Source organism: Cordyceps militaris, assembly GCF_000225605.1.
Source record: "Cordyceps militaris CM01 unplaced genomic scaffold CCM_S00003, whole genome shotgun sequence".
Taxonomy (NCBI): domain Eukaryota; kingdom Fungi; phylum Ascomycota; class Sordariomycetes; order Hypocreales; family Cordycipitaceae; genus Cordyceps; species Cordyceps militaris.
Genome location: NW_006271971.1, coordinates 769,823 through 781,645, shown reverse-complemented (window position 1 = coordinate 781,645; position 11,823 = coordinate 769,823). Strand labels below are relative to the sequence as shown.

At 54.6% G+C, this 11,823-nt stretch overlaps 6 protein-coding genes across 6 annotated transcripts; 4 read left to right on the top strand and 2 right to left on the bottom strand.

Moving 5' to 3' along the window:
* Positions 1 to 1,116: 1,116 nt before the first annotated feature.
* Positions 1,117 to 2,160, bottom strand: CCM_03861 (transcription initiation protein; the record flags this gene model as incomplete). Its single annotated transcript, XM_006669009.1, has 1 exon — positions 1,117 to 2,160. The coding sequence occupies one exon, from the start codon at positions 2,158 to 2,160 to the stop codon at positions 1,117 to 1,119; it is 1,044 nt and encodes a 347-aa protein (XP_006669072.1).
* A 1,191-nt stretch (positions 2,161 to 3,351) lies between these two features.
* On the top strand, positions 3,352 to 4,645 carry CCM_03860 (anthranilate phosphoribosyltransferase; the record flags this gene model as incomplete). Its single annotated transcript, XM_006669008.1, has 2 exons — positions 3,352 to 3,678; positions 3,737 to 4,645. 2 exons carry the CDS (start codon positions 3,352 to 3,354, stop codon positions 4,643 to 4,645), a joined length of 1,236 nt encoding a protein of 411 aa, XP_006669071.1.
* Positions 4,646 to 5,520: 875 nt separating this feature from the next.
* CCM_03859 (uncharacterized protein) lies at positions 5,521 to 5,879 on the top strand (the record flags this gene model as incomplete). The annotated part of the gene is made up of 2 exons (XM_006669007.1): positions 5,521 to 5,787; positions 5,829 to 5,879. 2 exons carry the CDS (start codon positions 5,521 to 5,523, stop codon positions 5,877 to 5,879), a joined length of 318 nt encoding a protein of 105 aa, XP_006669070.1.
* A 586-nt stretch (positions 5,880 to 6,465) lies between these two features.
* Positions 6,466 to 8,020, top strand: CCM_03858 (CoA-transferase family III; the record flags this gene model as incomplete). The annotated part of the gene is made up of 5 exons (XM_006669006.1): positions 6,466 to 6,630; positions 6,678 to 6,709; positions 6,772 to 6,898; positions 6,952 to 7,456; positions 7,515 to 8,020. The coding sequence occupies 5 exons, from the start codon at positions 6,466 to 6,468 to the stop codon at positions 8,018 to 8,020; spliced, it is 1,335 nt and encodes a 444-aa protein (XP_006669069.1).
* Positions 8,021 to 8,360: 340 nt separating this feature from the next.
* Positions 8,361 to 9,497, top strand: CCM_03857 (uncharacterized protein; the record flags this gene model as incomplete). Its single annotated transcript, XM_006669005.1, has 1 exon — positions 8,361 to 9,497. One exon carries the CDS (start codon positions 8,361 to 8,363, stop codon positions 9,495 to 9,497), a length of 1,137 nt encoding a protein of 378 aa, XP_006669068.1.
* Positions 9,498 to 9,842: 345 nt separating this feature from the next.
* On the bottom strand, positions 9,843 to 11,735 carry CCM_03856 (uncharacterized protein; the record flags this gene model as incomplete). The annotated part of the gene is made up of 1 exon (XM_006669004.1): positions 9,843 to 11,735. One exon carries the CDS (start codon positions 11,733 to 11,735, stop codon positions 9,843 to 9,845), a length of 1,893 nt encoding a protein of 630 aa, XP_006669067.1.
* Between the last annotated feature and the right edge of the window lie 88 nt (positions 11,736 to 11,823).

The window sequence follows — 11,823 nt, the reverse complement described above, 5'->3', positions numbered from 1 at the left end:
CACAAACGTGGCGCACGTGGGGCCGCCGCACGCCTCCTGCGGCGCTATTATGCAGCGCATGACCGCGCGACCTACAGGGGGGAGCCCGCCAAAAAAAAAAAAAACGAGGCTTCCAGTGGCTGGCTGCTTTGAAAATACGAGGCTTGCTTGTCGCAACGCCGTGAGATTGTCTTCTGTAGTCTATTAATACTAGTCTCTCCTTTTTTTTTATCCTCGTGGCGTCGCCTGCCCATGATAATATGGAGAGGACAAACGCGACTCAGAATCTACAACTGCTTTTGGCCGCCCCTCACCTTGTTTCTTCTTTTTCGCCACCTATTCTCACACGCTGCTTGATGACGAAACTGCAAGGGGCCGCTCAGCCCACTGGTTCGAAAGCTTCTCAGGTGGTAGTTGGTATCATTCATTATTAGGCTCGCTCCAAGCCACCATGTCCCCGGTTATTAATGATAATAATAAAGCCAATTGCAGATTGCAGCATCATCGATTCCTGGCCGCCTAGTTAGTAATACTGAGTAGGCCCTCCTTCGACTCAATGTAGTGCTCGTGTTTGTTGGAAAGAGACAATAATAGCATGTCTTGTCAAAAATCCAAGAACCGTGGGGAAATATCAGAGTCGAAGCGATGGGAAAATATATCCACAGAATCATACATAACGCCAGTCGTATCTAAAAAGTAGTCGAAGGATGCGGCTGCATGGTGGAAATAACTATCGTTCCGTTATGCGCCACCCTTTTCCCGTTTGCTAACCATATTTTTGGGATTCCCGCGCCGAGTCTGGTAAGCTATAATTCGAATGTTACTTCACCAGTCAAGCAACATACTAATTCAAGCGCCCAGTCAATTTATAATAGTCGCTCATGTCTCTTTAAATAAGGCATGGGATAACAGCCCAAGGAAATGTAGCCGATGATAATAATACTTTTTCCCACTTCATTCGGGCGGGGAATTAAAGAAAAAGGACATCGTGCGAAGAGTCAACCACAAACCAACAAAACCAGCAGAGCAACCGCGGTTCTTCTGTGATTTGTTGCTCGTAAAGGATACGATAAAAGCCAAAAAAAAAAGCAATCAGTAAATCCAACCACTGCTCATGAGCCGTTGCTTGTCAATAAACTAAAGCTGCACCTGCGGGATGTTGTCCATGTTGCCTCCGTCATCAAGCCATTCCTTCTTGATGAGACGTTCGCGCGCTACAAACAGGTGCTTGTACGCTGTCTTGACCGTGCCGTCGCTAACGCCAGCCTGTTTGGCAATGGGGAGCGATGCCCTCGGTTCGCCCACCAGGTGGCAGGCCATGTAGATGCATGCAGCCGCCACCGACAACGGCGAGCGGCCCGCTAGTGCTGCAATATCGTTCGCCTGCTCGGCAAGCTCGCGAGAAATTTTGGAAATCTTCTGCTGCGCCTTGAAGCCAATCTGCGATACGTAGCGGCTACACAGGTCCTCAGCACCAACCGATGTATTCTCGTAGTTGGTGACGGTATTGAGGCCCGTCGCCTCACCCTCTGTGTCCTGCAGCTTTTGCAAGAAGTTTTGTAGCTGCTTAAAGACTCTGCCAACTTCCTTCTTGCTCACACTCGTCAGGTTGAAAATCTCTCGGAACGTGCGAGGTACGTTGTTCTGGCGACATGCGATGAAGATGCAGCCGGCAATCACAGCCTCTTGCGGCTTGCCCTTCATAAACTTGTACTTGTCCACAAGCTTGAAAATGTGTTTGGCGGCATTGGATACGTTCTGACCCATGTTGATAGCCTCGCATAGTGACACAATCTCCTTGTACGCTTGCATGAGGCCCCTCTGCTGCTTATCCTGGTTGGTGTTGTTTTGCACACGTAACAGGTTCTTGTGCTGACGAGACTCGGAAAAGGCAACCGACGTGGCGAGCTGCTGTCCCTCGACGAACTCATCCTGGGGGCCACCCACACGACTGGGATCATCTCCGTTCTGGTCGTCGTTGGCAAATGTACGCCATTCAGATCGCGTGTCAATGATGCGCGTGCCTACCACGACACCGCAGCTCTGGCACACCATGTCTCCGCTGGAGAATTCCTCCACCAGGTTGGGGGGAATTTCCCGACAGTCGGGACAGCAGAGAACATTATTGAGGTCCTCCTGAAACCCAGTGCCTGAGCCGTCACCGGCGGCAGGCGGTAGCATTTTGGGCTTGTACACGTGGGGCGTGTACAGATTTATAATCTCGTTAAAGACTCTGCGGGATTGCTTTGTCTCCTTGCGGCGAAGTCGTTGCTGCTGTTGCTTTCGTAGCACCGTCTTCTTGACGAGGGCAGTACTCTTATTAGACTGTATGCCAATCTCGAGCCGATTTTGCCAAAGTTTGACGAAAAGCGGTGAATGCAGCTTGGCGACTGAAGGTGCAGCTGGCAAAAGCCGATGAATAAAGGGTCGGTGTCGTCGAGAAAAAAAAGGGTAGACGGCGAAGGACAGGTAAGTGGTTTTATAACGCAGATAAATAATGCAGATGCTTGTAGCTCGAGCCGCACTGGATCACGGCGTGGAAGCGATTTAATTCTTGTTTTTTGCCGTCGATGAGGGAGTCGACGCTACGAAGGGACGGAGCTTTTCCTTTTGAACTGAATCAAAATAGCGATAAGCAGTATTCTTTTTTGAAGTTTTTTTCTAAATGAGGGCCGGTGCGCACCCAAGATGAAGCGAGTGTAAGGCGTCGCACTCTGCCAAACCGACCGTTCTGACCAGTGAAGGCGTCTGAGAGGCTCAGATCAACGAAAGTCGGCTTGAAGTGGTCGTCGCGCGGGCGCTCGATGCAAAGAACGGATTCGGACGGCACGGAGATGGCTGTTGCGATGGATGACCGACTTCTTACGGCAACGAGGACTGTCTATGGTGATGTTTGAGGAAGGAAAGAAAGGGCCTGGCTAGGCGAACGACAGGGAAGAAATGGGTTGGTAGCGCCTGTGCGATAGTGCCAGAAGGATCTATAAGGCTGAGTCAGCAGCTCCGCGGCCTCGGCGGGAGCAAGATTTAATCTGAATTTGAGGACTGAGCTGAGTGTTAGTGGATACTCCTACCATGGGCAAACTTACTATGTAGGGTGATGTCGCTCTCAACGATCTGCTCGATCTCCATATTACCACCAAACGACAGCCAATAATATTCAGACATGCTGCCCGAGTGATCCTGGAAGAAGTGCGACTGGTGTTAAAACACAGTACATCGAATCTCAACCAGACTTATTGATCATATTGATCTCATTATCTCGAGATTCATACAAGGCTTCGCTATTAATTGATTATCGACATTGGCCTCTCAACCAAGTCCTTCTCGAAACCCACCACCATCACACACCCACCCTCATCCAGTGCTACCAAAATGGCCTCACAAACACCTGCGGCTTCGGAGGACCTGTGTCCGGTCGATATCAAGCCGCTTCTGGCCAAGATGTGGCCTAACGACAACCGGGTGACGGCAGATGAGATCGCGGAAGCCGTGTCGCACTTTTTCACAAACCAAGTCACCCCTGCGCAGACAGCCTCGCTACTCATGGCCTTGCACTTTACGCAGATGGACTTCCAGCCCGAGGTTCTCGCCAAGTGCGCAGCCGCCATGCTCAAAGCCGCGGCGCCCATCCCGGTCGACGACATCAACGCAGTTATTTTGAAACGCGGGCGCAAGGAGGGCAAGTACAATGGCGGACTTGTAAGCACTAGACTTGCCTGTTAACGTGTATGCCAGCTTGCTAATTAACCCCGTGTAGTGTGACATTGTCGGCACTGGTGGTGACTCTCACAACACATTCAACATTAGCACAACGGCCTCCATAATAGCATCGGCCTTGCTCCTCGTCTCCAAGCACGGCAACAAGGCCAGCACCTCTAAATCGGGCAGCGCCGACCTGATTGCCAATATGCAGCCCCGGCCCCCTGTCGTCGCCGCCGTCACGCCCGCGAACCTCGCCAAGATCTACGCGGCCACAAACTACAGCTTCCTCTTCGCGCCCCTCTTCCACACCGGCATGCGCTTCGTCGCGCCCATCCGCAAACAGCTGCCCTGGCGCACCATCTTCAACAATGTCGGCCCGCTCGCCAACCCTGTCGAGGCCGTCCTCGAGTGCCGCGTGATTGGCGTTGGTCGCAAGGATCTCGGGCCTGCCTTTGCCGAGGCCCTGCGATCCGTCGGCTGCCGCAAGGCCATGATTGTCTGCGGCGACGAGGACCTCGACGAGCTCAGCTGCGCCGGCCCGTCGCACTGCTGGATGCTCAAGGAGAAGACGCCTGGCGGCGAGACGTACACCGACTACTTCACAGTCGAGCCCAGCGATTTCGGTGTCTCGACGCACGGCCTGAATGAGGTGTCTTCTGGCAAGGAGCCGAAAGAGAATGCGGCGATTCTGCAGCGCATCCTGCATGGGGAGCTCCAGGATGATGACCCGCTCGTCGAGTTTGTCCTCATCAATGTTGCGGCCCTCTTTGTCGTCTCGGGCATCTGCGAGGCGGAATCGAGCAACATGGGCACAGGCGATGATGGCAAGGTGATTATAGAGCGCGGTCCTGGTGGACAGCGCTGGAAGGAGGGTGTGCGGCGCGCCAAGTGGGCGATTCGCAGCGGCGAGGCTTGGAAGCAGTGGTCGGCCTTTGTCGACATCACCAATGAGTTGGGTGCGTAGACACGACAAGGCGTGGAACATGCGGAGAATTGGTAAATTTATAGTCATTTCTTGGCATACGCTGTTTCAGGGAAAAGTAAAGCAAATATGACTTCAACCATTGTACATTCCCGTCCGCCGCTCAACTTTCCGTCGGTCCTCTAGCCCTAATAGGTAGACTTTCTTCTCGTAGTTGGGCTCAAATCTTGCGGATGCGAAACCCCCAAAATACCCTTGTTACATATTCCCGCTGAGGGATCATGGTGGCATTTTCCTTGCCGTGACGAGTCACTGCGTTGTTGTCTGCAGCCGGGTTGAGGCGTCGGCGGCGTGCTCTGGCTTCGTGTGTGGCGTCGAAAGTCGCGCAATTGATAGCTCTCGAGTGATTTGTCGGCATCTTCATAATGTGGCGGGCACAGGTGTTGTTGGCTTTGCTGGTGCATTCTGCGCATGTGCTCAATCCATGCTTGGTAGTGCACTTCGATGGGAACATGCTCGGACGTGTATGGTTGCACGGCGTTTTTCCGTCTATAGCGGCGAAAGTATACGATGACAGCGACCAAGAAGGGGATGGATATTGAGAGAGGAATCACAATGATCCAAATCGTCTTTTCGCTGCCCTGAAGCTCTTGCGTCTGAGTGTCCGAAGGCAGGATGGTCGGTACCATTCTCAAGGTATTGGTGACGTAGAGGGAAGAGAAGATGTAATGGAAGCACACTGTTGGCAACAACAGGAACAAGATCCGAAGACAACATGGGGAGTTCAATTTCTATTTACCTGAGCCAATAGTTAAGTTACCAAGGCTGTTGGCATATAAGGCTGAAAAGCTGAACCCCCACAACCCTTTTCATGTGGCTAGACGGTAAACACGCCGCTTCTTTAATGACTGGTGGCCATGGCGTCACGGGCATTCCGCAGGCTCTCTCTGCTTTTTTATGTTTTCTGCCCGTCGGTGATTGGATCTCTGATTGCCGGCCTTGCGGCAGGCGGCGCCCAGCCGGGCGGGCGTGCATGGGGCGATGTGGTGAAAGCAGTCACAAAAACGAGCAAACAGACCAGGATCAGGCGCATTCTAGAAGTATCTCGGCGTGATTCTAGCGTGCCTGGTAGCTGCATCGTGAAGGCCCGTATATCAGGACGTCGATTGACAGGTCTCGCCCGTGTAAGTCTTTGCACTGCCCGTCTGGCGTCATTGGCTGCCAGTCGGCTGGGAAGCATCACGGCATGGATCGTACAGGTCATGGCCTTGCATGATTCCGTGTCGCGTGTCATGCCACGTACAGTTGAATTGTTTCGTATTTTCCGACCTGGGTAAAGTGCTGATTCGGCGACGCAGAATAAAGCCAGACACATACGAATTATCACAGTTATGCATTTGCGTAGATGTGTTTTGCAGTGCTTGTTGGCCTCTAGGAGGTGCACTCCGATACTCCGAGGAGAAACGAAGCAGCGTGCTGTAGTTCCGGCTACAGTGGACAAATCAGCGGCCGCCTCAGGACAGTGGGAGGATGCAGCTCGGAGGGAACGCCGGACACGGCCTAAAGCCAGATCAATGTCGGTGAAGCTACAGCGCTCTTAGCGTCTGTAACCTGTCCGACGGCTGCTTCAATGAGCCCCGAGAGCACCGCTTTGCCCGCCGCAACGACCCGCCCGCCTTACGGTACTTACTTGATCTACTTGATCTGTCCCATGCCGCGGCTCGCTGCAGTAGCCTCTCCTCTTTACATAAACCATTGTTTCCATTCATCGCAACTTGGCGGCAGCGGACCAAGCGTGCAGCGTTCCTTTCCGGGCTTGATTCATCGCTTGCTTTTTTCTTTCGTTGGTGCAATCGGAAAACATGGCTAGTGCTCGGAGAATGGCCGTGGCCATCAATGGCTCCTGGCGGTCCCTGGTGCTACCACATTCAATGAGCACACGACGCTGGAATTCGACGTCTGCCGTCGAGACCCCGCTGCCTCTGGAGGGATACCGCGTGCTAGACATGACGCGAGTCCTTGCCGGTGTAAGCTTTTTTTTTTTTGTCCGTGGGAGATACTGACCAATGGGTAGCCTTATTGTACACAAATTTTAGGTGATCTTGGGTACATCTTACAGACCTCCTCTGACGGCTTCGACATGACCACCTCACTAATTTCTGGGCCAGTGCCGAAGTCATCAAGATTGAGCACCCTGTACGCGGTGACGACACACGAGCTTGGGGTCCTCCATACGCAAAGTACACGCAAGAGTCTGGCAAGTCGGGCCCCGGCGAAGCCGCGTATTTCCTCGGAGTAGGTTGCACGCAGCACTCAGCAGCCATCAGACATCCACTTACACCCAATAGGCAAACCGCAATAAAAAGTCAATTGGCCTGTCATTCCAACACAAGGATGGAGTGGACATTCTGCATAAGCTCGTGGCAAAGTGTGACATTCTAGTGGAAAACTACCTCCCGGGCACTCTGAAGAAGTACGGCATGGACTATGAGACTCTTCGCAAGATCAACCCCAGCCTCATCTATACGTCCATTACCGGTTACGGCCAGACCGGCCCCTATTCCAGCCGCGCCGGATACGACGTCATGGTCGAGGCTGAGTTCGGTCTCATGCACATTACTGGTGCTCGCGACGGCCCTCCTGTCAAAGTCGGCGTCGCCGTCACTGACTTGACCACAGGTCTGTATGCCAGCAACAGCATCATGGCGGCTTTACTAGGAAGAGGCAAGAGCGGCAAGGGCCAGCACATCGATGTCGCTCTGAGTGACTGCCAAACAGCCACCCTCGCAAATATTGCCAGCAGCTGCCTCGTTAGCGGCAAGAGAGACACCGGTCGGTGGGGGACCGCGCACCGTACGTTGAACCGCAAACAACATGTCATCTCAAGGCCCACACACTAACATCCATCCAGCTTCCATTGTCCCTTACAAATCCTTCAAGACCAAGGATGGCGACATTCTCTTCGGCGGCGGCAACGACCGCCTCTTTGGCATCCTTGCCGACGGTCTCGGCATGCCCCAGTGGAAGGACGACGCCAAGTACAAGACCAACGCCGACCGCGTCGCCAACCGCGTCGAGCTCGAGGACAAGATCGAGGCCCTCTCGCAGCAAAAGACGACGCACGAGTGGCTCGCCGTCTTTGAGGGCCGGGGCATGCCCTACGCCGCCGTCAATGACGTCCAGGACACGCTCAACCTCGAGCATACCAAGGCCCGCAACATGGTGGTCGAGGTTCAACACGGCGACTGCGGCCTGATTAAGCTGGTCAACTCGCCCGTCAAGTTTTCCGAGACCCAGCCCGGGGTGCGGACGCCGCCGCCCACGCTCGGCCAGCACACCGACGAACTGCTGTCGGAGCACCTCGGCATGAGCGAGGCCGAGATTACTGCGCTGAAGGAGCAAGGTGTAATCGGTTGAGTAAAAATTGCTATGTAGAGGCCTTGTCAATAAAACAAATCATTACTCACCCAACTGAAAGAATTTATGTCGTCAGATGCAATTTGTTCGAGGAGAGTCACGTGATTCAATTGCCATCTCGAAGCCTTGTGGAGGGAGGCAAACTCAATCCTACAATCGCACGCCAGCCGAAGCCATCTAAAACAGGGAAGCTTGGCGGTAGATTTCACTCGAGACTTGAAAAAAAAAGTCGGGGTTAAATTTGCGATGCGCCTCGTCACTAGACCCGGCGGATAACGCGTGGCTACCCGTGTCAGTTTTTGGTCATCTATCCGTACCATCGAGGTCTCATAGTTGCAACATGCGAGGTAGAGCTCTTACGAAGGTCACGAGCGTCCTGTTATCTCGAGGCTCATACGACGCCATGGACACCGATAGCGCAAATCCAGAGCGCAATGCGCTTTTTGTTCATCCCTTTGTGTCGGAGCCCGGTGCACAGAATCAATGCGCATTGCCGCCACATTTTCGCCTACATCAGTTCAGTCAAGCTTCTTCGCTGATACTAAGCCGCATCAACGGCAAACACGCCATACACGGAACTGGCGTAGGTAGTCCATCAGATACGGGAATATCAGACGGTGCCTCCAACGAAGAGCTCACGCTGCTACTGCCTAGAGACTTTTCACCGTCTACAGCGACTAAAGTGGAATACGTGCATGACACCGACGATAGCTTTGAGACAGAAGGTGTCGATTTTTCCCAAGAGTCAATCCCATTTCGGCCGCCCTACGAATCAACAAAAGAATACGACGTCGTCACGAATGCGCCACCAGAACCCACCAGGGAAGAGGCCATCGAGGCGCAAAGACAAGTGTGGCTAGATGCACTTCCCGGAGGCGTGATGCCCGCCAAGCCGGCGTTGGTTGGATTCACCGCCGGCGTGGAAGCGTCTGCGTCTGCGCTGACGAGCTACTTTTCCAGCAAACCCAAGACAGACCTCCTGAACATACTCTCCTTTTGCGACCAGCTCGAGCCCCAGCTACTCGTCGACCTGTCTGTGGCTGTGGCAAGGCGGCACCCCGGCCTGCCGCTCTTTGACGCCCCTGACTGGGAGACCAAGGTCTGCGAGCAAGAGGCGGCGAGGGTGGCAGCGCTCGCGGCGCGAGCGAGGACGCACCAACGACCGCGCCACGGACACACGCTGCTTAACCCTCGCATGAGACAGAGGCACAAGGGCGTTCGCAAGGTTGTCAAGATCACCACGGCCGCCACGACGGAAACCCCTGCGAAGACAGTGCTGGTGGTGCAGGATGAGGTGAGCGAGGAAGAGGAGCTTCTGCCTCCAACGTGGCGCAAGGCGGGAGAGGGCTTGTACGCAACGCTACCGCCGGAGGACCAAGACACGATGTACCTGGCCGATGAGGGCGATAATGAAGCGTTCAATCATTTCATGGTGGACGGGCATGGAAATTTGACGGCATTTTTAGCTTGTGGTTGAAGCATGAGTACAGATACTCTATATTATTTCTCGATACCCCCTAGAGTCAACCAACATTCGATTTACGGTTTCATCCATCTCATGGCTTGGAGTGTCTATATCACGACTGACAATGTAGCAGCGCAACGAAATCGACATACAAGTGTCTATTGCATTATTGGCTGATGAAGATATATCCTACTGGAATGAAACAAAGCGACGTTGGAATTGCATAAACAAGGCCCCTCCTTTTTAGAGAAATGGAAAGAAAGAAGAAGGTAAAAATTATCGAATCCTTATCGCCAATGCCTAACTACTACGCGCAATGAATAACAAACCCCCTTCTAAAAACTATTGGCAAAAAAACTATTTGCAGTGGCAGTCAAAGTCAGTCAGGGCCGACTTGACGACGTTGCCGACGATGCAGAGCAGGGCCTCGACTGCGACGGACACGAGCACCTTGGCCTTGGTGGCGAAAAGGATAGTCGACGGCAGGATAAGGACACCGTCGGCGAGCGCCGTGATTTGCGCGCCTACATGCGCCCCGACGTCAATATGGTTGGCGCAGCCGGGCTGGCTAAAGGAGACGCAGTCGCGCGCGCACGAACCGAGGCCGAGCTTGCAGAGCGCGACCTGCGTCTTGGTAGGCGCGGCGTCGACCGCCGTGTCGACCAACACGCCGAGGCCGTACACCTTTGTGTTGAACAGCGCGACGGCGTCGGTCGCCTTCTTCAGGTACAGGCCGCGCAGACCGGCGAACACTGCCTTGAGATCGGCGGAAACGTTGCCGGCCATCTCGGCGCCGGCCAGCGCGTCCACCTCCTTGCCGATGGACGCCGCGGCGATGAAGACGAGCGTCTCGAGGCTGACCTGGCAGTACGCGTGCGCGGCGTCGTAGCGCACCAGCTCCGTCGCCGACGCCGCGCAGTACACGCCGAGGTCGAGGTGCACCGATGCGACGGCGTCGAGGCTCGGCGCGGGCCAGGCGCCGGTGAGCGGCGTGCCGGCGCAGGCGGACGTGGTGGCGGACCAGGTCTGGCCCGGCGCGCAGCCGCAGGACTTGATCCACGGGCTGTACGCCATGGTCGGCGGGCAGGAGAAGCCGGACACGGCGGCGGCGAGGGACGCCTGTACGTCGGCGGAGAGGGCGAGGGCCGTCGTGCTGGTGCCGTTGGTGCGGACGGTGGCGATGGCCATGGTGGAGGGTGACTTGGCGCCCAAGCCGACTTGGGCTTTGATTTCGGCAGCAATCTTGGCGTCGACATCGATCTTTGCCTGGGCGTCGGCATCGGCGCCGACCTTGGCATCGGCGTTGACCTTGGCATCGGCGTTGACCTTGGCATCGGCATTGATCTTTGCGTCTACATCAGACTTGATGTCGGCATTGATCTTTGTATCGGCATTGACATTGGCGTCAACCTTGGCATCAGCGCCGACATTCGCCTTGACATCGATATCAGCACTGGCCTTGACATCGGCGTCAACCTTGGCATCAGCGCCGACATTCGCCTTGACATCGATATTAGCACTGGCCTTGACATCGGCGTCAACCTTGGCATCAGCGCCGACATTCGCCTTGACATCGGTATCAGCACTGGCCTTGACATCGGCCTTAATCCCAGCATCAGCCTTAATATCGGCGTCGACCTTAGCACCAACATCGACCTTCGCATTAGCATCGATATCACCACCAACCTTGACATAGGCGTCAAGGTTGGCGTCAACGTCGGCATTGACCTTGGCGTCAACATCAGCCTTGATATTGGCATTGATCTTTGTATTGTCATTAATACCAGCGTTGACCTTAGCATCGATATCGATATTAGCATCAGCCTTAGCATCCGCGTTAATACCAGCGTTAACCTTGGCATCAACATCGACCTTTGCCTTGGCATCAACAGCCGCGCCAACCTTCGCGTCGACAGTGGCCGCGGCTGTGGCGTTTGCATCAATAGTGGCTGTGGCTGTGGCATCGACATCGACCTTTGCCGTAGCATCAACATCGACCTTGGCCTTGGCATCAACATCGACCTTTGCCTTGGCATCAACAGCCGCGCCAACCTTCGCGTCGATAGTGGCCGCGGCTGTGGCGTTTGCATCAACAGTGGCTGTGGCTGTGGCATCGACAGTGGCCGCGGCGTCGACGGTAGCAGAAGCGTCAATCTTGGCATCAACATCAGCAGCGGAGCTGCCGTTGGCGTCAGCGGCCGTGGCCGAGACAGCGGCCGCGAGGCCTAGCACAGCAAGGGAAAAGCGCATGTTGATCGTTGTGTGTGTGTGTGGACGGAGGGGGGTATGAAAGGAAGATACCGTACTTAATGGAATAAGCGAGAGGACCGATCGAGAC